Below are 27,751 nucleotides of genomic sequence, written 5' to 3'. Positions count from 1 at the left end.
AATTGAGCCTTGCAGTCGTTGATGGCATATTATGATGGGTTTGGTTTTGTCATGATTGATTTGAAGTCCATGTTTTTTGGTCCATTCAATGATTCATCCAATGTCTTTGTTAATGTTTGAAACACAATAGTTAATGTCATTGGCATTGAAGTGTGAGTAAATTTGTAGGTCGTCAGCGTACATGTGGTATTTACAGTGGGTGAGGATTGTGCCAATGTCATTGATGTACATTACAAAAAGCAGAGGCCCAAGGATTGAGGCACACCACATGTAACTATCTCCCAGTCTGATCTCAAGTCATCAACCTGAACACACTGCCGCCTATCTGACAGATATAATCTTAGCCATTTAAGAACACTATCAGAAAATCCTATGGCCCTTAATTTTTGCAATAATAGTCTGTGATTTACACAATCGAATGCTTTAGGCCGGGGCCACACGACGCGGATCATCCGCGTGGTCCGACAACACATTGAATCAAATGAGAGTGGCCACACGGGGCGATCCTAAGCCGCCTGGGCGGAGTGTCCGCGCCATGTCGCGGATTGTCCGCGCGATCATAAGCCGCGTTGGAGGGGATGACACACGTAGTCTTATGAGAGTGGCCACACGATACGGATTGTCCGCGCGGTTGGAGCTCATTTTCAAGCATTTGTAGTGGTTTTTTTTTTAGTTTGTGCTTGTGCATTTCGGTTTATAGGTGTAAAATGTTCGATACAGACAAATCAATAGAACTTGTTAAAGATAATGTGGGATTTCTCATGTTATACATTTCTCATGAGTATATCTTCCTTAGTTATATGCGGTCAAAGCAATTGAAGTAGCTCGTCAAACGATGCTATCTACATGCGATAGTAACGAAAAAAGACTCCGAACTATGGTTTCGCATGTCCTCGTAAAAGGTTTGGAACACAAATGGTTTATCGGTTATGAAATGATGGACCCAATGATTTCGGTTTGCCTTCGGTTGCCTTGTGGTGAGACTCTAGCTCGCCACTTCTGTTATTTTGTAGTTTTACTTTTACTTTTATTACTTTTAATTATAGCTTTTAACATTTAAATAAGGACATAGATGAACTTGTAACAAACTTTATTTCTATCTAAACCAGTCTTCATTATTGATCTTATTTTCATAACACAAAACTAAAAACATATGGTATTAAACTATTAACTATTTTACAGTTTCTAGGAGGCAGAACATTTTGCCATTACACAAAGTACTATAAGTAATTTCAACAGCCACACGCTTCTAATGCACAAACTAACATACGTGTTTCTTCCATGACTACAACGAGAACGAGTGAATTAAACCATGTTAGAATCTCAGTACGTAGGCTGGGAAACCTCAACCGGAAGCGGTTCGTCCGCTCCGTGTGGCCGGGACATCGTCGCACGGCTTATGATCGTACGATCATAAGCCGCGCGGACGATCCGCCACGTGTGGCCCTGGCCTTAGAAAAATCTAATAAGGTAAGAATCGTACCCTGTCGACGTTCCATTGAGAGTCTAATGTCACCTGTAACTCGAAGAAGGGAAGTTTCTGTTCTGTGACCTTTGCGAAAACCAGATTGATAGTGAGAGAGGATGTTATTTTCAGTTAAAAAGTCAGTAATTTGACTGTGAACGATTCTTTTGAGGCCTTTAGATAGAGCGGGTAAAATGCTGATCGGCCTGAAATCCTGACTGATGGTCGAATGAGGGCAGACTTCCAAGATGAAGGAAATGATCTTTGTCTCAAAGACGTATTGAAAATATGAGTAATAGTTTTGAAGAATGGCAAAAAGCATATGTCTGATGAATCGTATTGTTATACCGTCAGATCCGACAGCATTGCTACGAATCCGGCGAATAGCCTTTAAAACATCAGATTGTATAACAGGTTTGAAAGAAACATTAGATATTCCAACCATTGGTCCAATGAGTTAACCAACTCATTAACGTAGTTATTATCTGGTTGTTGGTTGATATTTTGACTATATGAAGAAAAAAAGGAATTTAATTTGTTAAGAGATATACTAACTGGTTGTGAATCAGTTTTCTGTTCCCAGTTCCCAAGACTTTTTACATTGCGCCATAAAACTCTGGATGACTGATTTTTATCTCCAAAAAGCTTGTGAATGTATCTAAATTTTGAGTTTCCCAGCAGTTGCTTGACTCTATTAAGTAGACGTCGATATTCTTCCAATTCAATTTGATCTTGGGAACCTTTTGTTTATCAAGGAGATCATTAATGGACTATTAAGCTCACAGACCATTAAATCAACAGAGGCAAGATTTTCGATGGTGTGCCATGGTATTTGCTGTACGTCTAACATAAACTGAGGCTCATTCATATTCTTGAAATCTCTATATTTAACAAATTTTGTCTTGGGCTTAGGAGCTTTAACCAAATAAACACAGTAGATAAGGCCATGTTGGGATACTACTGGAACGGGAAGCTGCCTGTGATGTAAAATTTCTTGTGGGTCAGAAACAACTATTATATATGAGCAAAAATTATCCGATTTTGATTAAATTTGGTATAAACGTATAAACCTACATTTATTCGAACGAGTTCGCGAACCAGCATGATCGGACTATGGGAACGGGGGTTTACGGGGGTAAACCCCGGTTTTTATGGGGTAAAAATAGGTTTTTCCCATTTTTGACCCTAAAAACACAAAATTTCTTTCCAAACCATTTTGTAGAGCTTAAAAAACAAATAATTATAGTATACTGAAGCGTTGTTGTGTGTCAAGTGGTTACGGGGAAAATTCTACAAAACTGTAAATTAAAAATGTCCATGTTATTCTTATGGAGAATAAGTCAACTGTTGTAGTTTGCTTGTTTATGAATATTTTTGATCGAATTTGGAAAATACATTCATTTCTTACTTAACTATTAACATTTCACAAAAAAAATACACTTTTTTACCCTCAATGTTGCAGCAAACCTAAGTACTTGTTAAACTAATTCTATTTAAATAGGGAACAAATGTGATATTTTTAAGGAGGCATTTTAGAGTCAATCCAATCAGGCTAATGGAAACTCGCTTAGTCTGCAGGTTTGCTGCGGGGGGGGGGGGTATCGAAATCTTTTTATAGTTAAAAGTGGATGAACTTTAAAGTAGGATTCCAATAATAGTTCTAATATTTAGAAATTTGTCTTGAATTCTTCTAATCTTCTGTTAAACCATAGATAAAACATACTCCATTAGTAGATCTGTCATCCTTATGGAAAAGCTGAAGCCAATTTTATTGTTAGTTCTATACACTGCACTGTAGATTTTTTTTTTTTTACAATTTGTTTCTTGTTATTTCAGTCATTTAAAACATTGTTTAACCACATAATATGATCTAATCATAACTTGTCCTCTAGTTATATAACCAAACAGTAAAACACAAATCATGAAAATAACCCTAAAATAATAGAAACAAAATTTTGTCGACACTAGCGATCAGTGTCGACTTACATGAACTAGACACGAAAATCGAGCTTAAAAATAAATGTACAATAGGATGAGAAGTATTCTTGTGTGTTGGTTAGTCTATGGTGTAATTCCTTGAATTTTTCAAGTAAGATTTAGTAGACTAAATCAAAGCTTACAAGGTTTCAAGGCTACCCGACCTTGTAGTATCGTTTTATACCGTGACAACGGTTTAGTTAACCGACCTTGAAGTTAGTTTTACTGTTTCCAGGGTGGTCCGCAACCGTTCCAGATTACCACAGCCAGCTGTGTTAGTGGGCACGTTTGTTAGTGTCACTTGTATGATAGTGACTACTCTCACATATATGGTCTGCTACTCTACCATACAGATGTCCAACAAAGCCAAGCACTCTCTGTCCAACACTTGGCTGGCCATCTCAGCCCTCTGCTTGGTATTCAGGTAAATTTTTACTATACAGTAAAAACCCTCTAGTGTGGTATCCAATGGTCCTCAACTTTCAATAATCCGTCATTGGTCCAGAGGTCCAACAAATTTGTTGTACGCTTTTTAAGCCATTTTAACACATCATGTAGAGTAAGTGGCAAACGGCAGACATCAGTTGCATTCAGAGGATTTTGGGGACGTTTTATTTTTTATTTTCTTTTACCATCACTACTAAAGTAAGAGGAATCAAAATAAAACAGGGAACATCCCGATTAAGTAAAGATATTAATTGTACATCATTTATATTTAGCAGTGTTTCTGCTAGTACAGTAGAACCTTGATTATTTGGGGTAGTTGGTGGAAGGGAGAAAATTGATAACTGAAAACTACGGTTACTCCAACATGGTATAAAAATATATGAATAATTACTGTTGTACAGCATACAAATGGACGCGTTGCAGAAAGTCAACAGTGCCGGAAGGTCAAATAATTTATACTTGTGCCAATAGGTCAAAAACTACAATGTTTGCAGTGTCTGTAGATCAAAAATCCCAGTAAGTCAAATAATACAGTCCGTGCTAAAAACGTAGTCTATGTTAAAGCGATTGACACATTGGGAATTTGACCTAATGCAACAGCAACAGCAGTTTTAATATAACGAAATACGATCAAATATAAGTTCAGTTTCGCTGAGTCAAGAGGTTTTCATACAAGAACGGTTTATCGCAAGAATAAATTGTTTAACCTTTACATGTATATATCACTGAAAAGAAAAACTTTTAAAACGTTATATTTCAACAACACTGGATTGGAGGCAATTTTTAATTAGGTACTTGGTTTTGAGTTTGGAAACCTAAACTATATTAAACTATTGCAATCCAGCTGTCCGTTTCCCAGAGATAGAAGTATGTAACAAATATGTTCCATTAACTGAATAACAAAAGTTGACAGCATATTTCCTACCCAGTCAAAAGAATAAGAGAAAACTTTAAATGGGGGACATTCCTTTATTTTGTGTGGCAGTTAAAAATATGATTTTAGTTTTTTGAAATTCAGCCGCCATTTTCCAAAATGGAGGCCAACTTTGAAATTTCTTATGGAACACCCTATATTTTATCATGTTTTCGAATAGAATATGCAATTTAAAAACTTTTTTATTATTGACATTTTTTCGATAAACCCACTCGTTTAGGAGTTACAGCCTATGGAAAAATGACTTCCGGTGTACATTTTACATCATGTAGCTCCTAAACAAGTAATTTTAGAGCAAAATTGCAAGAAGTAATTTAGTCATAGAATTGCATCTACTAGTCCTGTGAGTGTTTGGATTTTTAAATTTTGAAAATATAATTTACAAGGACTTCTGGGGTGGGAATTAGTCATAATTCGGATGAATCTTTTCTGAAGTCTGAAAATAGTTTTTGCATCAGTTGCCTGTCCCCACAAAATCACACCATACCTCAAGATGGATTCTACATAGGCATGATAAACCATTTTAAGTAGGTACTTCAATGGTGACACATTCTCTCAAGTGGACAAAGACTGATGATGCAGATCTAATTTTTTTCTTTATAACATCTAGATGCACCTTCCAGTTAATATTTTCATCTAGATGAATGCCTAGGAATTTATTTGAATTGACTAAATTGGAAAAACTATTTAATTCTCTTTCATTTCTGGCTGAAAATTTGATAATTTGGGTTTTATCCACATTAAGTTTAAGGCCATTTATTTTAAACCAATTTTCCATTTCTTTCATAACTTCTGTGAGAGATGTAAGAAGCTCTTCTCTACTATTTTCTTTAATGATTGCAGTAGTATCGTCAGCAAACAGAATCAAATCTCTATTAATAGCTTTAGGGAGGTCATTTATGTAGATTAAAAAGAAAAGGGGACCTAAAATGGAGCCTTGAGGCTTGAGGCACCCCAAGCTTTATACATTTCCAATGTGAGAAATGCCTGGTTCCTCCATCAGAAATTACAGTTCTTTTTTTCCGATCTGAAAGGTATGATCTAATTAGGGAAAGACAACTTCCTGAAATTCCATAGTCATGTAGTTTTTTAAGCAAAAGCGAATTATCGACACAATCAAAGGCCTTGGATAGATCACAGAAGACACCAGCTGCATTCCTTGACCCGTCCAAAGCCTCCGATACCTCATTAATAAAGTGTACAAGAGCTTTATTTTTTCCAAGGTTTTTCCTGAAACCAAATTGATTTTGATAAAACAGATTATTATGTTCAAATAAACAAACTAATTGGTTATTTATAACTTTTTCAAAGACTTTAGAAAATTTGCTTAAAACTGATATTGGACGGTAATTGTTGATATCTGACCTAGAGCCTTTTTTGAAAATTGGAGTTATTTGTGAGTTTTTAAGTTTGTCTGGGAAAATTCCATTTGTTAAACACCGATTTATGATAATAGATAAGGGTTCAGAAATTAAATTTACAGCAGCTTTAATTAATTTGATCGGTACTTCAACCCAACCCACAGAAGTTTTGTTTTTTGGGGAAAGAATTTTTTTTTCACTTCGCCCTTACTAATCTGCTGCAGATTACACAACAAAATTCCTTCATCTCTACAATAGTCTCGAACAGATTCATGAACTCCTTGCACGGTGGCCTTTGGTACATTAATATTCAAAGCTGTTTAGGCAAAGAAAGTGTTAAATATTCTAGTTATATCCTGAGGTTTACATATTATATCTTTGTCGTTATTAATTAAAAATAATTTGCCATCAGTTTTGTTTTTTACGTGACCAAGTTCTTTATTAACAACTTGCCAAGCAGCTTTAGACTTATTTTCAGACTTTTCTATGTAGTCACCATTTGCAATTATTTTTGCCTTCTTTACTACTTTTTTAAAGATTTTTTTTGTACTGTTTCACATACATTAAAAACTGTCTATCTTGATTATACTTAGCTTGCAAGTAGGGATGGTCAAGTCTCGAAATTTCGGGAAATTTTCAGGAATTTTTAAATCTCGTTACACGAGACGAGATTTATTTTTGGCCGAGATTTTTATCGAGACGAGAATAAAAAAAATAAAATTTAAAACGCCTGCAGAAAGTCAATGCAATACCCGCAATACAGGAGCGTGTTGTAGTTGTGTTTCCTTTGCGAAGGCGTTCTCATTGAATTAATTCTTCAAATGTAAATATTACTTTAATTATTTTAATAACTGAAGAGTTTTTTTGTTAAGTGTTAGCAGTGTGAGGAATGTTTTATTACTATAAAAAAAGTCAAAACAAGTAACTATTTTATAAAAATTAATATTTTATTTTATGATTTATTTTATTTTAGGATAAGTTGAACTCTATCCTAACTGATATCACTATGTTTCCTAATCGTAGGCATTTTTAATAAGTTAGGCGTGATTAATAAAAAAAAGGTATGCTGATGTTTTTTAATAAAATATTGTAAATATTCTTGCCTATTATCATTATTTTTGTATTTAAACAGTCGTCTAACAATGTTACAAAATCAGGTAAAAATTCCGAACATGCATTTCCCGTTGTGTATGAGAAGGGAAATCCCGTCTCGATCTCGTCTCAAAATTTTATGAGAAATAAAAAATCTCGTCTCGTCTCGTCTTGAACTAAAAATCCAATCTCGTCCATCCCTACTTGCAAGTGGAGTTCCCTTTTCCTCACACTAGATATTTTGATGCCTTGTGTCACCCAATTCAAAACTGTTGGCTTACATTTACAAGTTTTTTTCAAAGTTTTTGGAGGAAAAACGTGATTGAATGCTAGTAGGAATTGGTGCAGAAAGTTGGAATAGTTTTCACTTGGGTTCAAGCTCGGATCAAAATTAAAATTGCAATTACTTTTAAAAAATCTATGAAGTAATTAATTTTTTCATTTGAAAATATTCTTTTACTAGATGGTGCCGGATTATTTACAGCAATCTTACAGTTAGTTGGCTTGGGGAGATTTAAGAAAATAGCATTATGGTCTGACATACATAAATTAGTATTTAGCTTAAAGTTTACCTCATATTTCTTTTGCGTAATAATATTATCTAGACAAGTTTCTGAATTGCGATTTGGGTCTATCCTTGTGGGCTCCTCAAACTGCAGCCAGAACCCACCACACTCAACCACTTCTCTAAATCTACAAGATATAGGATTGTTGTCCAAAATGTTAATATTAAAATCACCGGTGATGAAAACAGACTTATTTTTTACTCTTTTTTGCAGAAGCAAAAGCAGCTTTTCGAATCTAACCAGAAACAATTTATTCATTTTGTAGGTTGGAATTGTATAGACTGAAATAACAATTAAATTGAAATCTGGGAGTTCAACTGCTGAACCTTCAAATATAAAATCTTCATTCAAATCAGAGAAATCCAAAGGTATAAATTTACATTGTTTATTAATTAAAATACATGAACCTCCTCTTACACAATTTTCTCTTACATAAAAATCCGCCAAACAAAAATTATTGATTGTGTTAGCCAGATTAATAGAGTCATTGTCAAGCCAATGTTCAACAAGTGATATTACTTTAATTTTTAAAGCAGACTGAGTTAAAAACAAATTGAGTTCTGATATTTTTGACGAGCTTAAATTTTGAATATTATAAAACATTATAAGATCTGAATTATATTCTGGATAAATAAGTTGTGGATTTTTATTATCTTCAGTTGAATTTATGTCAAAATTATTTATATCAAAATTATTAATATCTGTTACTGTAAAATTTTGGAGACTGGCAGACTTATGGTCTTTGTCAGTACAGCTTAGTTTAAATCTAAATTTACAGAAGAAAATAAATCACTATTTTGAATGCAAGACACTTTACTCTGCTTTTCCACTGCACACACTGGTGTTGACTTCAGTGCCTCACTGTAGACTTCAGTGCCTCACTGTAGCTGAGTTGATCAGTTACCAACGCAGGGCTGACAGGTCTAGAAGGATTCTCTTCCGGGTGTACTATGGGACCAACAGATTGTGAAGAAGTCAAGGCAGCAGGTTGAGGTCTGACAAGATAATCCTGTTTTGTCGAGCTAGAGAACTGGGAGCCCTCTTCGGTTTGCTTTGATGGATCCTCAGAGTAGTTGTTCTCAGCAGAAGGCAGGACAAAGGTAGGTTGATAGGAATTAAGAAGGTTCTGCAACTGCTTCAGAAATTCTGCATACGACAGCCCATTCCACAGTTTTCTTCTGGCAGTAGGTTGATCATATGCTACTACGACTACGGTTGCATTGGTCTCATTCTGCAATTTAGTAATGTTTCTCATTAAATGCTCCAGCTTTATTTGGTCACGGACAACACCCATGGAGGAACAAATCAATTTGTTAAGTTTCTTTCTTTTGAAGTCTTGAATAAGTTGATCAAATGCCTCGTCATACTCTTTATTCGATGGTTTCCCATTGAACAAGTCTTTTGTGACAAGGCTATAAATTGTCGCACCATTTTGTTTAGTCTGGCATGTCAATCTGGAGCATACAAATTCAGATTGTTTTGGTCTTCCAAATTGTTTTCGGAATACGACAGCGACACCCGCGCTCATGTTCCTTTCATGCTGAAGGTCACTAGAAATTGTATGGGCAAAAGCCACAGACGGGTCATTTTTGTGACTATCAATAACTTTGTTCATGTTAGCAGCAATCACATTCACTGAGTTCAATGTGATGGATTGATTTTGCCTAACAGTTGACTTCACTTGAAATATTTCTTTAATCATTAGGGCTATCTTATTTTTTCCGTGCCTGTTGAAATGCAATCCATGCCTAGTATATGATTCCCTTGTTAGACTATTTATAGCTAGGAAGGAAACATGGTCGAATTTTTTTGCAATTTCCTCCATATCCCAATTGAGGTAGCTTATTTTGTTATTTAAGGCTGGATTATGGTGTCTGTACGGTAAGCCTGAAATGATAACATTGGTGTGTTTAGTTTGATCAAGCAGACTTTCTACTTCATTGCTTAGACATCTTTCAGCTTGAGCAATATCATCATTCGACCCTCCTAACCAGACTAATGTATCTTCCTTAGAAAAGTTTTTTGTTAAGGCTTTTACATCCTTTATGACGTTTGCCGTCATCGCATTAGGTTTAAAGATGTTGCTTATCCTAAATTTATTTTCGGGCCATAAGTCCATAAGATTTTGCACAATGTACCTAGCATGACTATCCCCAAGAATCAATATTTCCTTTGCTTTTCTTTAGTGCTTGTCATGGATGCGATTACTAGGGTTATTTAGTGAATTTGTCACCGCTTTTTTTTAACTAACTGTCTCACTTTCATTGCCTTGCTCCATCTTTTGGGATTCAAGTTTCTTGTTTTTGCTCTTTTCTATAAATTGGAGTTCAGCTTTGTTCTGATTTGTCGACTCCGCTTTGCTCAGTTTTGCTCCTGGTGATCTTTCAGCTATGCTATTCTTACTCTCCACCACCTCTTGGAATTTATTTTTACTCTTCTCTGCTTCTTGAGTTTCTCCAGTTTTAGGTCACATTTTTAGGGCTTAGGTCACATGTTGGCCTGACTTGAAGTAATGTGACAAACAATTCCAGGTCTGTGTCCAACAGAGTAGAGGGGGTTTTTTAGTGAGTAGTCTGTGATAGATTCAGGAGTCTCACACTATAGGCTGACTACCTGTGTGCGTAAAAGCATTATCCCTCCATCCCTAAAAAAAAAAAAAAAATAGGGGGAGAAAGTAAAAATAAGTTGTCAAAGATTTGCTATACGCTCCTGAATAAACTCGTACCATACCAAGCATACATGCAAATGAGTGAACAAAACGCAGTATCGCGCGCGCAACAGTAGCCTACTACATCAGGAGCAATGACCTACATCGCATTCACACAACTGCGCCGCCATCGAGTACAACCCAACAAACAGCAATCGTTCGTGTTGGGCAATTGTTCAATCCATATCGCCGAGTCTAGTCCAACAGTCCAGTCTAGTGTAGTGCGACGCTAAGTTCAGTCCAGTCCAGTTAGCAGCACTTGCAGCGCACCAGGCGATGGTTCCATGAACTTCGTGGTGACGGTGTTGCGATCTAGTTAGAGGGGTCAGTACTACGTGCATCCACAGTGCACAACGTAGTACATTGTAGAATTTTCCTGTTCACGCGTTCGCCCGCATAGTCTTCAATCTATAGTGTTATATAGTTAATGGCTGTACCCAGTGGCAGGCCCCGGTAAAGATATTAGGCCTGCCCACCCCCCCTCCCCTCTTGAAGTCGGGCCCCGGTAAAATTGTCCGGAAAAACTGGTCTGAGTACAGCTCTGAAGACTGCTGTTCCATAAGTAAATTGCATAAAATATTTATTTGCAGTTTTTTTTCAGAACAGCTGAAGGTTTTGAAAACATTTTTAAAATAGCAACTTGCATTTGTTACAGTCTTGGAATATATGAGACAGAGGATTTAGTAACTTGTGAAGTGATTGGTCTCCTAGTCCATTATTTCACTCTGTGTTCCTTGTTCTGGATGGCAGTAACAATAAAGTAAGTTAACAAAAAATAAATGAGTACTGTATTTTATTGATGTACACCGTAGAAATATTTTATTGCTGAGCCTAAAATATTTAGTTCAAACTTAAAAATCAAAACTTCGAGAATTCCCAGTTGTTTCAGTGAATTAGTTGACATTTGTTTTGCTTATGTTAAAAGTTCTATGTATTCAATGTAGGAAATAAATCTGAACAGTTTTCACAATTTTCAAATAGGCTAATGTAAATGAGATTGTGATGTTTTCATAAAACTCTCATTATGTTTTTTTTTTTTTTTATTTGAATACATTACAAGAGTGACATTATGTTGGATAGCTGAAAAAATCACATAAAATTACATCAAAATTTAAAATTGTTATAACAAAAATCAATTTTTATTTTTAAAGGTACTTGTTGGAAGGACCATAATTCCAGGTGGTTGTTGTTACAGCGGCATGTACAAGAGAATGAGGCAGCCTGAGGTGGTGACTGCTGGCTCAGAGGACTTAGCTGAGCCTGTAGTGGTCGGCCAACCACTGGTGGGATTGTACCTGGTAGGGTGGGGAGTAGCTGGGCTACTGTGTGGCCTCAGTGGGGCTGTCAACCTGCCACACTATGCTCCTCCATGTCACTGCAGGTACTGTCTAGTCTGGTGATCTTTTTTTCAGATTAGCAACCACGGCTTTAAACCTAGGTTAATTTTCAAGCAGAGTACCAAGTTTTTTTAAAAAGATCCTCTTAATCCTTGGGGTTGTCATAATCACATACACAAAGTGGCACGCATATAGGCCTAGACATTTTAAAATTTCTAAGATTCAACTTTTATAGCCTACTGTTGAGCCATTTTTGTTTAGTTTTGAATTAGTTGTTATTTGCGGTTATCACCAAATATATGGTGTTAAAGAATGTTTGTTTCCAGCCTGGGCCCTGGGCCAGGAGTGAGTGCATTGACTGTGCCATGTGTGGGAGTGGTGCTCTATCTCCTAGCTCGCTCTCTGATGGTGCGATGTGCTACACTCAGCATAGAGAGTAACGCTCAGCTGTCAGAAGGCACTCAAGCAACTGACCTAGAACTGCTAGACAACAATGTACCCCTGGAGAGAAGCAGCCTTCACAGTGTCGTCACGCCTTCCAGTCAAGTGGAAGACCTTGAACACTGCCCCTCCACCCAATTAAAGGCTTTCCTAATTGTTTTGATGCTCTTCATTCTTATTTGGATATCTGCAGCACTATCAGTTCTAAAGCCTTTCAACATACCTTACGAAGAAACAATATTTAGCTTCTCATACGCTTTTTTCATACTAAATCTCGGAATATTTGTCATCTTCTTTCATTGCTTTGCGAGAAACGATGTGAGATCAGGATGGTTCTCAGTCAAGCCTTGTTTCAGAACAAGGAATGTTTCTGATTCTCGAGCTGCTCCACCTCCATTAGTCTCTTCGTCGGATAGTTTAAATTCGAGTTCGGGGTTGAAATCTGCAGCAATCACTTTAAATTCCTCTCCACCCCAAGGAGTGAATAAAAACGCATCTCCTGCAAATCTCAACTTGGTGTTACTGCATAGGAGGCAGTACCACACTAATAATCTGGTCAATAGCGGAAACGAAGCAGAGGTGTTTTACAATCCCCATCAGAGCGGGGTCGCACGCAAGTTCTTCAAGAAGCAGCGTCGTAAGCAGAACAATCTTGGTACCAGGCGATGTGGAGACGGAGGGGGCTCCCCAGGTCCCTTCATAGGAGGAGCCAAAGTCAACAACACTAACTTCCATGTGGAATTCCCTGAGCAGCGACCTTCCTCCAACCCAAACATCCTCCATGGGGAGGCTCCACTGGAGCGCTTGGTCATTGGAGCTGAAGGGTCTCAACCCATCCTCAACAATGATGGCAGCTTCAGAGTTGGATACTCTACTGAAGATCAGGTTTGTTGAACTTACTTGGGATACATATAAGATCTATATTAGTATACAGTATTACAATCGTACTTAGATTCAACAATTGTCTGGGTAGCCGAGTGGTTATAGTGCTCGCCTTCAAATCTGAAGGTTGCTGGTTCGATTCCAAACAAGATTGTTTTCAGACCCAGATGCCATTTGTCATTGGGCTATGAATTAATGATGGTATCAAACAAAAAGGTCGACGTTAGGTAGTAACAAAACCAGGGGTTGGACCGGTCCCTTTCAAAACATAAATACCCCCGCCGCAGCAAACCTGCAGACTAAGCGAATTTCCATTTGACTGATTGGATTTACACTGAAATGTCTACTTACAAATATAACATTTATTCTTGATTTAAATAGAATTAGTTTAACAAGTACTTAGGTTTGCTGCATCAGGGAGGGTAAAACTGCTTTTTTTTGTAAAATGTGAATAGTTAGTAAGAAATAAAAACATTTTCCAAATTTGATCAAGATATGTTCACAAACAAGCAAACTACAACAGTTTACTTATTCTCCATAAGAATAACATGGGAATTTTAAATTTACAATTTTTTGGAATTTTCTCCGTAACCATTAGGCGCATAATAACGCTTCAATATACTAAATTATTTGTTTTTTTAAGCTCTACAAAATGGTTTGGAAAGAAATTGCTAAATTTTATGTTTTTTGGGTCAAAAATGGGAAAAACCTATTTTTACCCCATAAAACCCCCCGTAAACCCCCGTTCCCATGGTCCGATCATGCTGGATCGCGAACTCGTTCGAATAAATGTACGTTTACACGTTTGTACCAAATTTCATCAAAATCGGATAATTTTTGCTCGAGTTATCGTGCTGACGGACACATATATATATATATATAAATATATATATATATGAATTTGAACGGATGGTGTTTTTGGCCTCTAGGGACCTCAAAACGAAAATAAAAATCGGTCCCACGTCCAGGTCTTACCATGAGTACTACGGTAATAGCTTATTCCTATATGGGAAATTCGCTAAAAATGCCACTGATGTAGAAACACACACAAAATAATATTAATAAAAATAAAGAATGAATTACAAAAAATATTATTTTTAATTCTTTAATTTAACCATAATTATTAGAAACTACTAATTGAACTCAATCTTCTCAGTAGAGGAACATAAAGCAGAACAAGAACAAAGTTGGTTTTAACAATTACTCTTTATTTAAAGTAATTTTAACATTCTCAATCAACTGGTCATGAACAATTTTCTGAAAGCATTTTAATACATTAACTTCATTTCATAGATGATAATGTCAAAAACTGTTTAAACTGACCATAAAATATATATAAAAAAACCATACAGTAGAACCTCGCTAATTCGATCGCTCACCGCCTACGACTATACTCCATGAAACATGCGCACCCTCCTATCATAGCGCAATTTATCTCAAGAACTGTCAAAGATCAATGGTTAACAGCTGCGAGGAAGAAGAGGAATCTGAAGTCGACCGACTCGTCACCTATCCTACACCCGAGCGAGGTTTACGTCAATGACCACCTAACAGCCTGCAACAAACAACTCCTAGGACATGTGAGGGGGATGCAGCGCGACGGCCTCATCCACTTCGCTGGGTACTTCAATGGCAAGATCCTGATTAAGCCAAGAGAGAAGGATGCTGCGATTAGGATCTGTCATCAGGTTAGACAAATATCAGGTTGGCAAGATCCTGGTCAAGCCAAGAGAGAAGGATGCTGCGATCTGTCATCAGGAGGAGTTGGACAAATATCAAGTTCAATCTAAATAGGAATGTATGTATATGTATGTATATGTAGGCCTTCTATATTATTTTAGTACAGTATTTCCATTTTCAAATTCAACCATTTTTCTCTCTATTTCAAACAATATATTATGCGATAAGTCCCTGTTCGGGCGCCATTTTGTAACCCGCTTCCGGGTGTTTTTCGTTAATTTGTCGGGTCGGGGAGTTACTTGTCCCTGATAGCCTAGCCGAGCTGGGTTATTCCGGGGGTCAATTTTGGTCGAGTTTCCCACTTTTGTCTCCTAAAGTCGTTTTCCTGGCTCAGGCGGGAATGTTATGCCTCTTGGCTTTATTCGTGCCTCATCATCGCCAGGAAACGAGCGAATAAAAGAGGGAGGGCGAGGTTTTGTTTCGAAGTTATTGCTTCGTGCGCGACTCTGTTCACAGCCTCCTCGGTGGAGTATTAATTATTTATTTAATTTACTACCCTACGTCCGTGCGCCACGGACCGAGCAGAATTAGTTTAGATGCGTCTTTATTATTTAAAATAATACAATGCGTTTCGGGCGAGTGGACTAGTTCAAAGCCCCGTGAGAGAGTAGGAATATGGAAAGGTGCAAACGAACATACAGAGTAGGGCGGAGAAGGGTCGTTATAGAAAGAGTAACATACGAGACACACACACACACAGACAGGTTGAGCACACAAAGACTCATTTCAAATAGATTAAGCCTAACTAAAAACTAACTTATTCCCAGATTTTCCGGGATAGCTTAGGTCTAACTTATAAATAACCTATTTCCGGTGTGCCCGAAGTAATTAAAGCTAACTTATAAATAGCTTATTTCCGGGTTTTCCGGAATAGATTAAATCTAGCTTATTTCCGGTGTGCCCGAAGTAATTAAAGCCAACTTATAAATAACTTATTTCCGGGGTTTCCGGAATAGATGAAATCTAGCTAATAACTAACTTATTTCCGGGTTTTCCAGAATAGGTTAAAGCTAACTTATAACTAACTTATTTCCGGTGTGCCCGAAGTAATAGCGAAAGAAGAAAGAAAAGTTTGCCACAACAAACATTCATAGTCATAAGGTGACAGAGTAGAAGACTTATAGCTAAGAGCTTAAGTGCTAATTAAATCTAACTTATTTCCGGTGTGCCCGAAGTAATAGAGAAAGAAGAAAAGCTACTTAGCAAACTACAGCTAACCAAAGCAGTTAGCTGCACACACAACACATACAACACACAGATCACTCAATTAGCAACATTCCAGGAATCAAGGAAATGGTGAAGAATGGAAACAGAGGTTGGGGCTTAACTGTCTAACGTCACGGCGAATTAAAATTCCCAAAGCCAATCAGTTTTCCCAAAGCCTTTTAAGCATTGATAGTCAAAGGTTAAGCGTTATGCTAAGATTTGAAGCAATTTCGATGGTTAGTGTGTTAGCAGCGGAATCGTATCATAAGTTAGAATATTTAAATGCATATTGTTCAACACATCAATAATTACTAGGCTAAATGAATAATGAATAATGAAGTTGTAAATATAGCAAAGAATAGTAAAGCAACTACATAGAACATTAACAGTTAATAGCGGCTAAGCAACGACATAGAACATAACTACTGTGCACTGGTTCTAGTATAAAAGATAATGAATAGCTACAATGGTTAGTACAGTTCTGAAATATGTACAAACAAATTAAAGCGTGTTAGTTAGTAAAGAAGCCAACAAAGTATTAAAATCACTCTAATAAATCCACTATTAATTTGCTCTTGTAAGGTCCCAAATTGGACCTCTATTCAATTTTAAATTAGAGCGGGAAATGTTACCGGCAGTGTCCACCCGCAGCACTAGTAGCGTCTTAAGGACGTAGTGGTAGGGGTAGGGCGAGAGTTCTCCAGGACCTAGGATCAACCGACACTCGATCGGCCGGCGTGTAGCTGGTCACTTCCCTCTCTTGACTACTCCCTGTTAACCCGCTCTCATTCACAAAAACCCATTGGGTAAAATAAACGTGGACGTCGTCCCTATTCTAAACGATCACCAACTGTAAGTACTCTGGGTATTAAATATAATTAATTAAATTCACTACTATTAATTTTGCTGTAATATTCCTTTTTGTTGGAATTTATGGGCCACGATAGTTTCGAGCTAAAACAGTTAGATAGGTTATACTCTTAACAAGACTATTTACGGGTATTGTTAGTTGTCTTCTTGAGAGTAGATTTATTTCATGGTGTAGACGGATAGTGGTCTACTATAGTTTTATTATTAAAATTCGATTGTTAGGGGACGGGCGAAACAGCTCACGTCCATCGATAGTAGCTTAGCTCTACAACTGTCTGTAACAACCACAAGTTATAATTGTTAAAGAACGTACTCTACTTAGTTTTATTATTAAAATTCGATTGTTAGGGGACGGGCGAAACAGCTCACGTCCATCGTAACCGATAGTAGCTCAGCCCTATTCCTCTTCATTCATAACCATAAATTATAGTGGTTACAGAACGCATTTTATTGTATTAAATCGGATTACTAGGTGGCGGGCGAAAAAGCTCAGCTTATATTAAATCACTACTTATTACAAATTACGATGATTATTAGGTGACGGGCGGAACAGCCTTGTCGTGATCAGTCCCGTCGTGTGGTCTATTAATTAATACACATCTATCTAGATTAATACACTTAAAATAATTGTTTTAAACCTGATATATTCCCACGTCACACCCGGGTGAAACAACTCAGGGAACCTAGGACGTAGTTGTTAGTCGTGACAATAATTTTCGTTAGTTATTTTTAGTTTTGATTTTATTAGTTTTTATTAAAAGGTGAAGTAACCTTTGTAGAAGTAATTTTATTTTGGTGAGCGTAGGTAACGCACGAGCGATAGTGTTTGTTCACGGCTAACCTAAGGTTCTTCCTTTTTGTGACGTTTGATTAACTTTTTTTTTACTTAACTTCAATGATAATAAAAACACGATCGGGGATTAATTGGCTTTAATTTGGGCAATGATGATGACCAATGATTTACTGAATCAATGATAACATCCTTTGGTCTGAGCCCAGCCAATTAATAATATAAATTGAACCCTGGACACACCTGACTGTTAGCAGATCCGAGGCATATAAGGTGTAGTTTTACCCCCCTCGGAATTAACACCTTACAAATTGGCGCCCGAACAGGGACTTAATTAATTAATTAATTATACCGTATTGTTGTAGAATCTTAAACTTTCAAAATGAGAATTTGGCGTTTGTTTTTGAAAGTTTTGTTCCAGCTATTCTGGCCTACATTTTACATAAATACCCCTGATAAGAGCAAGGGTGATAAGGGTGATAAGACCCTGAAAGTCGTTTCAAGTACAGCAAGTAGTACTTTGACTAGTACCAGTACTAGTAGTACTGGGACAATACCAAAAGTTGTCAAACCAGTCGATACAGTTACTGTGAGTAAATCACAATTAGAGTTACCATTAACTACACAGGCTGTAGGTGTAATATCCAAAACCCCGTCCGAAGATGACCCCAGAACTAGCTGGATAAGGTCATTAAGCAAAGATGAACTTAGACTTGAAATGAATAAGTACGACTTAGATACCTCGGGAACAGTAGACGAACTTAGACGGCGTTTTTCAAAGTTTTGGAAGGATGGAATTCCCCGCGAGAAAAATAAACAAACACCTACTGGTCAGGCCGGTGAGTCGACCGAGGCCGGAAGTCTATTGTACCGCGATCACACATTACATAGCGCGGATCATATTTTTCAAAGCGATATTGCTCAAAGCGTTTCACAACCAACGTTTACTCAGTTGAGAGGGAATGAATGGCATAAAATTTCTGAAGTGTTAGGAATGCCACCTGAGACCTCAATAGATGAAGTTTGTAGGTCGGTATCCCAATTGTTAATTAAATCACAATCGACGTCGAACGTTAAGGAAAATGATGAGAGTAATTATCTAGGCTGGCCTCACCAACATGGGCACGACCTTGTACATAGTCATTCAGCTAGACCTATTTCGTCCGTTATTCCGCCTCAAAACAATAATTTTCCGGGTGTAAACCGAGATGATCCATCTTCGTTGTGTAACCTTGTTCGAAAATGGAATGTCAAATTTGATGGGAGTAAAGATCCTATATCATTCCTAGAGAGGTTAGAGGAATTGAAGGAATCCTACGGTATTGATAACAGACACATTCTCATAGTGTTACCCGAATTGTTACATGGCACCGCGCTATTGTGGTATAGGAATAATAAAAGTAATTGGTTTTCTTATGATGATTTCCGTCATAGTTTTGATTTACATTTTTTACCACCGGGCTATTTGAGGAATCTTGATGAGGAGATACGGTGCCGAACCCAAGGCGAAAAAGAGCCGTTTCGTAGCTTTGTCGTCGCATTGAGCACTTTAATGAGGCGACGTGGTGGGTTATCTCTGGCGAAACAGCTAGACATTATTTATACTAACATGAAACCTGATTATAAGCTTACAATGAAACGTGATGAAATCGTTTCCTATGAGGGTATGCTTAAGCAGGCTGAGCATGTGGAAAGTTATTTTCGGGAAAAGGCGTTATATAGGCCGCCCCCTCCCCCCTCAATAGCACTCGTCCCGGAAACCGCGTACCAACCGAGGCGAAAAGAGGATAGACAAATGGGACACTGTGGTGTTAATGTTTTTTATAGCGGAGAAATATCTGCTGTAAATAAATCGGCTGTAAGTGACAAAGCGGCAGTTAGATGGCAAAATAATATGCCGCGGGACTTGTCTCAGGTAAAAAGTGAAAGTAGTCCGCAGTGTAATGCTCGACCGGCTTATCAACTCTCCGATAAGGGGGTTCCCCGCGATGTTAGTAAACAAACACAGCCGAATAATAATACACTGATGTCCCAAACAAATAAACAAAGACGTACACCTACTTGTTGGAATTGTAATGAAATTGGTCATGCATATTACGATTGTAAATTACCAAAAGTGTTAAAATGCTTCCACTGTAAGAAGGTAGGTATTCGAACCCGTGATTGTGGATGTCGTCAGGGAAACGAGCCACGGGCTTAGGTGATAGGAGGTCGCCCGAGTCCAAATCTAATCCTAAATCCTCCGACTGGCAAATTTGGCTGGAAAAAGTCAAAATGTTTCCGGAAGGGTTTGGAGTCGGTACTACTAGTTTAGATAAACGGCCTTATATTCAAGTTAATATTTATAACATGGACTTCTGGACTCTTGTGGACACTGGTGCCGCGATAACTTTAATTAACTCTAAAGTTGCAAAACATTTGGAGGCACAGGGCATAAAAGCTAAAAACGCGTCTATTTTAGTACAGTTAGCGGATGGGGCTAAAGTGCAACAAAATTGTGTTTATGAGTTTGAGGGTATTATTGAGGGTATGCGTCAGGAGATTAAGGCGGTTTGTTTGCCCTCATTGACGTGTGATGTCATATTAGGAATTGATATGATTAGTCAGCTAAATTTGATTTCGTACAACATCAAAGTAACTTGTTTAAAGGGATCGGACAAGTGTGATAGTACCCGAGAAGAGAAGGGGTTAGGAGCTCTAACCTCGTTGACCAAAGGTCAGAAATCCCAACTAGACGAGTTCTTAGGTAAGCAATTGCCCCTTTTTAATCAGGTATCGGGACGAACTTCGTTAATAGAACACAAAATAAATCTGAAACCGGGAGTGGCTCCTATTAAGCAACGATACTATCCTCGCAACCCTGCGATGCAGGGTGTGATTAACGACGAGGTGAAACAAATGCTGGACGATGGAGTAATTGAAAAATCAAGTAGTAGCTGGTCTTCGCCGGTTGTTCTAATCCGTAAACCATCCGGCAAGTATCGATTTTGCATTGACTTTCGTGCCATTAATAGGGCGTCCGAACTGGATGCTTATGCACTTCCGCGTATCAATGCTATTTTGGACAAACTGAAAAATGCCAAATTTATATCAACCCTAGACCTAGCCAATGGCTACTGGCAGGTTCCTTTAGCCACTGAGAGCCGCCCAGTAACGGCTTTTACTGTACCGGGGGTGGGTTTGTTTCAGTTTACTGTGATGCCGTTTGGCCTCCATTCGGCCCCTGCGACGTTCCAACGACTTTTAGACCAAATTATAGGCCCTGAATTAGAACCTCATGCGTTCGCATATCTTGACGATCTTATCGTTGTTACCTCAACCTTTGATGAGCATCTTGTTTTGCTAAAAGAGGTTTTTGAACGTTTGCGTACCGCTGGCCTCAAACTAAATTACGAAAAATGTAATTTCTGTCAGACCGAATTGAAATATTTAGGACATATCGTTAACGCCGAAGGTATAAGTACTGATCCTGACAAAGTAAAAGCGATCAGCGAGTTTCCTAGGCCGACGAATGTTAAGAGCCTTAGAAGTTTCTTAGGGCTCGCTTCCTGGTACAGGCGCTTTGTAGATCGATTTGCCCGCATCACTTCCCCTCTTACGAGTCTGTTAAAGAAGGGAAACCCGTGGATGTGGACGGATAAACAAGAACAGGCGTTCGTTGAATTAAAAAGTCGCCTTACTTCTACACCTATACTCGCCTGCCCTGATTTTGAAAAGACGTTCGTCCTTCAAGTGGACGCGTCAGACGAAGGACTAGGAGCCTCCCTCACCCAGCGTCATGACAATGGGGAGGTGGTCATCGCCTACGCGAGTCGTCTGCTTTCAAATGCCGAACGCAAGTACACTGTAACCGAGAAAGAATGCTTGGCTTTAGTCTGGGCAGTAAAGAAATATCGCCCCTATTTAGAGGGTTACCGCTTTATTGCGGTGACGGACCATATCGCACTAAAGTGGCTCTTGCGTCTAAAAGAACCTACTGGACGCCTGGCCAGGTGGGTTCTCGAGCTCCAACAAAATGAGTTTGATGTCGAGTATAGGAAAGGGGCGTACAACCGTGTAGCTGACGCGTTGTCGCGTTTTCCGGTCGAGGCTTTGACTACTGACGACCTTGACGTGTCGGCTTGTCCCGTGGACGTGAACACCCCGAGTCAGGTGGCGAAACAGCCCCAGGACAGTGTTACAGGGTCCGTGGATAAATGGTACGACCGTCTTTTTGCAAAGGTAGACAGAAATCCAGTTTCCAACAATAGATTCACTATTCGGGACAATAAACTATATAAATTGTTTAGGCGGAAAGAGTCTCAGGGCGAACCGAAGGAATGTTGGAAGCTTTGCGTTCGAGTAGAGGACCGTGAAAGGGTATTGGTTGAAACCCACGACTCCCTTACTGCCGGTCATTTTGGCTTTAAGAAAACAGCCAAACGAACTGGAGAGAGTTATTTCTGGCCGGGCTGGCGGAACGACGTCCGGGCTTACGTTAGAAGTTGTGCTACGTGCCAAAGGTTTAAGGTCGAACAGACCAAGCCGGCCGGAGTTATGCATTTTTGCCCTCCAGGTGGGCCCTGGCACACGGTTTCGGCAGATCTTATGGGACCCTTACCACGTTCTAAAAAAGGAAACACGTTTATTGTAGCCTTCCAAGATCAGTACAGTAAGTGGACTGAAATGGCGCCACTTAGGAGTGCCACTGCCGCGCAAGTAGCTCAGAAATTTAAGGAACTGGTCTTATTGCGGCACGGGTCTCCTGAAGTGCTTATCGTCGATAATGGCACTCAATTTGGTGCTCGCGTATTCCAGGAGCTAGCAAAGGACTGGGACATAACCTGTCAAAATACAGCCCCATACAGTCCCCAGTCCAACCCTATTGAGAGGCGCAACCGGGTAATTAAAACCCTAGTTGCGCAAAGTATTAAGGGTTCTCAGCAAACCTGGGACGAGAGTTTGAAGGAAATCGTGTACGCTATGAATACGGCGGTGCACGAGTCTACCAAGTACACGCCCGCCATGTTGTGTTATGGTCGGGAGTTAAGGGTGCCTAAGGCGATCCGTGGTCCATTATTTGAGGTTGCTAATGACGGGGGTGAAATAACTCCTGATGAATTACACCACGAGCGAATGCAACGTTTTAGGGCTCTATACCAAGCAACTCAGAGAAACTTGCGAAACGCGTTTTCTTCTCAAGCTAGATATTATAATCTGCGACGCCGGGATGTACAATATGCGGTTGGCCAGCAAGTCTTAAAACGGACTCACATTTTATCGTCCAAAGCTAATGCCGTGGCCACGAAATTGTCGCCTAAGTATGAAGGGCCATTTGTTATTACCCGTAAAGTAGGCTACAATATGTATGAAATTCAATTGCCCGGTTCAAGGAAAAAACAAACCGCTCATGTCAAAGATTTAAAGGCACTCCAGGAGCGTACGATTGTCGACTAAGTTATAAATAAGTCTACACAGTTGACTAATCCTAAATGGTCCCAATAGTTAAGTTTTCATTTCACTAGTATTAAACTGCTGTACATAGTTAGTGCGTAGCATATTTTTATCACTATTCTATCCAAAATTGATTGATTTCTCTTGTTTGCAGGTCCCGCTTTTGCATTGTAGTGCTTGGCTTGTGCATGCTACCATAGTTTCCCCACTGTTGCTTTACGCCATACCTTGTGCACTTTAGCATGGCTACCTTAAGGCCGATAATAAAAATTAGTAGTGGTGAGCTGGATGCGCTGTACAATAATGATTGTGTGGATGGACTAGTAATTAACGCCTACGTAAGGCTCCTAGAGCGCCGAAGTCGGTATTACCGTGAAGTGCCCTCCGCTTGGGCTTTTGACACGGAATTCTTTGGAGACTGGGCGAAGGGTGGTATCGGAGCTACCAGGGGGCGCGTGAGTAAAGTTGCCTTGTTCGGGCACGAACTGTTGCTATTCCCGGTACACCTTCCGGAGGTTAGTGAAGTGGGGCATTGGGCTTTGGTGGTAGTAAACACTCGGGCAAAGTTCTTGCAGGCCTACGACTCGGTCCACTTGCGCAGGGCTCCCCAAATGAAGGTAGTGCTTAGTTATCTAGAGAAGGTGGCGTTGATACAGGGGGTGGAGTTCAACCCCGAGGAGTGGTCCCTCTTTGAGACACCAGACGAGGCTCCGCGACAGCCTGACAAGACGTCGTGTGGCGTCTTTTTGTGTGCGATGGCGGAAAAGCTGTCCAATAATTCGGGGTTTATTAAAGATTTGAACATCAACCCATGCGAGTGGCGAAAGAAAATCGCCCGAGCCCTTAGGAGAGGGCGATTAGAAGACGAGAACTTCGCCCTACTTGAGGTTAAGCCGGGAGACGAGCACGGGCGGCGTTATGCAGGCTTTCCCCATGCCAGACCCCTACTTTTAACAATAGTCACTGGAGAAGGACGTCAAATAAGGGACGATTTAATGGAGGATCAAGTCAGTTTCCGGAGCTACAACTCATTTAGGGCAGCGCCAGTTTTTATTGATCTAACTGGGACGGAAGAGGAAGCTACCCGGGTGCCCGAGCTGGAAGAGGGGGAAGTCGTGGACCCGGTAGATCGACCATCGATACCGGTTCTGAGTATTTTGGCGAATGAGGACGATCTCGAGATCAGTGCTTCCGAAGACGGGCGAAACAGCTCTCGTCCATCGTTAACCATTGTGTCTACGCCATTGTGGAGGGAGGTGAGTAACACTCCCCTGGGACCAGATGAACTTCCCGGAGGATCAGAATGGCGGCGGAGGCCGAACCGCTTCTACAAAATAAGAAGGTGGAGAGAGGACGGGACCTTCTACCGGGAGAAAGTACTGAAGCCTCAGTACCGTAAGCCTCAGTATCGCAAGCCTCAGTACCGCAGGCGCTGGTACTAGTCGGGTTTATTTTTGGGGTGATTTGGGTGATTTCCTTTTAATGAGAAGTATTGTTTCCGTAGGCCTAGGGCCGTGTTTCTGTTACCAATTATTAGTTCCTTGTGACAGTATTCGTTAATTTTGCCAGAAGAGAAGTTTGTTATTTTAATTTTATTTTATATAGATTGTTAACAGTTGTTTTGTGTCATTGTGAAGTACACTTTTATTTTATTTTGAAAAGGGGGTTGTTTCATTAGCTTAGTAGCGTATTCAACCCTTATAAAAGTCTAAACTTTATTTGGAAAACATTTTTCCCGTCTGTTTTTTTTTTCTTTCCCGAAAGTGAGAAGAGGGTGTAAGGTCCCAAATTGGACCTCTATTCAATTTTAAATTAGAGCGGGAAATGTTACCGGCAGTGTCCACCCGCAGCACTAGTAGCGTCTTAAGGACGTAGTGGTAGGGGTAGGGCGAGAGTTCTCCAGGACCTAGGATCAACCGACACTCGATCGGCCGGCGTGTAGCTGGTCACTTCCCTCTCTTGACTACTCCCTGTTAACCCGCTCTCATTCACAAAAACCCATTGGGTAAAATAAACGTGGACGTCGTCCCTATTCTAAACGATCACCAACTGTAAGTACTCTGGGTATTAAATATAATTAATTAAATTCACTACTATTAATTTTGCTGTAATATTCCTTTTTGTTGGAATTTATGGGCCACGATAGTTTCGAGCTAAAACAGTTAGATAGGTTATACTCTTAACAAGATTATTTACGGGTATTGTTAGTTGTCTTCTTGAGAGTAGATTTATTTCATGGTGTAGACGGATAGTGGTCTACTATAGTTTTATTATTAAAATTCGATTGTTAGGGGACGGGCGAAACAGCTCACGTCCATCGATAGTAGCTTAGCTCTACAACTGTCTGTAACAACCACAAGTTATAATTGTTAAAGAACGTACTCTACTTAGTTTTATTATTAAAATTCGATTGTTAGGGGACGGGCGAAACAGCTCACGTCTATCGTAACCGATAGTAGCTCAGCCCTATTCCTCTTCATTCATAACCATAAATTATAGTGGTTACAGAACGCATTTTATTGTGTTAAATCGGATTACTAGGTGGCGGGCGAAAAAGCTCAGCTTATATTAAATCACTACTTATTACAAATTACGATGATTATTAGGTGACGGGCGGAACAGCCTTGTCGTGATCAGTCCCGTCGTGTGGTCTATTAATTAATACACATCTATCTAGATTAATACACTTAAAATAATTGTTTTAAACCTGATATATTCCCACGTCACACCCGGGTGAAACAACTCAGGGAACCTAGGACGTAGTTGTTAGTCGTGACAATAATTTTCGTTAGTTATTTTTAGTTTTGATTTTATTAGTTTTTATTAAAAGGTGAAGTAACCTTTGTAGAAGTAATTTTATTTTGGTGAGCGTAGGTAACGCACGAGCGATAGTGTTTGTTCACGGCTAACCTAAGGTTCTTCCTTTTTGTGACGTTTGATTAACTTTTTTTTACTTAACTTCAATGATAATAAAAACACGATCGGGGATTAATTGGCTTTAATTTGGGCAATGATGATGACCAATGATTTACTGAATCAATGATAACATCCTTTGGTCTGAGCCCAGCCAATTAATAATATAAATTGAACCCTGGACACACCTGACTGTTAGCAGATCCGAGGCATATAAGGTGTAGTTTTACCCCCCTCGGAATTAACACCTTACACTCTTATTCCCATAGATAAAATATCTCACAGCTGAAGTGCTGCTACAGTAATTACAAACAACATTGACTACAAACTAAACACCACACATTATATTTAGGTAAAACCGTGTTCTCACGGACCTACGCGATAAACAAAACAAACAAAACACACGAATATGAAAAGACACCTTGCGTGACCGGAACCGATCGAACTTGAATAGATTTAAACAATACAAATAAAACAACACAATTAAAACAGAAAGGAATTATAACCGGGCGGATCTCGTTCTGACTGTTACTTCTTTTTAACTCACGGTCTATAAATTATGTATCGAACGAAATTCAGATATTCCACAAATCAAAGCTGATCGTTATATATTTTCAAAGTTATTTTAACAAAACAGATAACACTCTATGTTATAGTAGAACGATAGGAATAATCACAAGTTTAAATAAAGCGATCTCTGCTAATTATTCAACTAAATTTAAGACTAAACTTCCCGCAGACGTTTGACTTAAATAGCGTAATTGATTAACAGTGAATAAACGATAGGCGTAATAAAAGCGATAGCAAGTGAGTTCGAGTTATCCTAGGCGCCCTAGGTACAACAACGGCGAATGTCGTCCACTTACTTGGCGTGAGCGAGAGTGTAGGGTCGGGCGTCCTTTTTCTGCCTAATTGCTCAGGCCACTCCTCCTGCTGACTGTCGACTCTCGCCGACTCCGACTCACTGTCTCGGCGAGTGCCGCGCACATCCAGCGCTCTGGCTGGGGTCCCTGCGCATGCGCGGGCGACTGATGCGCGGCCTGGTGGTAAGGCGGTGAACCACAAGATCAGCTGTTGCTGAACTTGTGCCATCTGCTAATTTGTTTTGTTTACATCTTGGAACTTAACTTTGGCGAATTGGCGAGGCGATTCTGCTAGTAAGGGTTTAGTTTTATTATAAATATTCACGAATATTATGAACCCTTACACTCCCTCCCCACTTCGGACAAAGTAAAAAGAAAATTACCAAAAAGAAAAAATACTTTTTCTTGGGCTTCAAGAATGTTCAGCGGGATAGGTACTTATATGCAAGCTACAAGTGTGAGAAAATTGTAATGTGACGTACTTTATGTATCGTGAAAAAGCTTCAAATCCTTTACATGGATATGCACCGCGGGCTTCTCCTTTTCGTCTGTTAACATGAAGATGTTTGCGCCAACTTTGTCTGATATCACGAATGGACCCTCATATTTCGCGGCTAGCTTACCCGCAATAGCGTCTACTGCGGACGAAAGCACGTGATTTCTTTTTAAAACCCTCTGGCCTACTCTGAACGGATTGTCACGGCGGCGGAGGTTGTAGTATCGAGCT

General features: G+C 39.3%; 1 protein-coding gene across 1 annotated transcript in view; it reads left to right on the top strand.

Annotated features, from left to right (window-relative positions):
• The window catches only part of LOC128985548 (adhesion G protein-coupled receptor A3), a 138,048-nt gene that overhangs the window by 96,417 nt on the left and 13,880 nt on the right, over positions 1-27,751 (top strand). Inside the window, exons 15-18 of the mRNA XM_054405147.1 lie at positions 3,678-3,866; positions 11,205-11,309; positions 11,745-11,930; positions 12,213-13,212. Of these exons, the coding sequence (XP_054261122.1) occupies positions 3,678-3,866; positions 11,205-11,309; positions 11,745-11,930; positions 12,213-13,212 (1,480 nt within the window). The remainder of the gene's footprint in view (positions 1-3,677; positions 3,867-11,204; positions 11,310-11,744; positions 11,931-12,212; positions 13,213-27,751) is intronic.

This window comes from Macrosteles quadrilineatus, unplaced genomic scaffold (assembly GCF_028750875.1).
Source record: "Macrosteles quadrilineatus isolate MER2022 unplaced genomic scaffold, UCM_ALF_1.0 Scaffold_1__1_contigs__length_201487025, whole genome shotgun sequence".
NCBI lineage: Eukaryota > Metazoa > Arthropoda > Insecta > Hemiptera > Cicadellidae > Macrosteles > Macrosteles quadrilineatus.
Note: the sequence above shows the minus strand (reverse complement) of the source record. Positions and strands in the feature narration are given on the sequence as shown.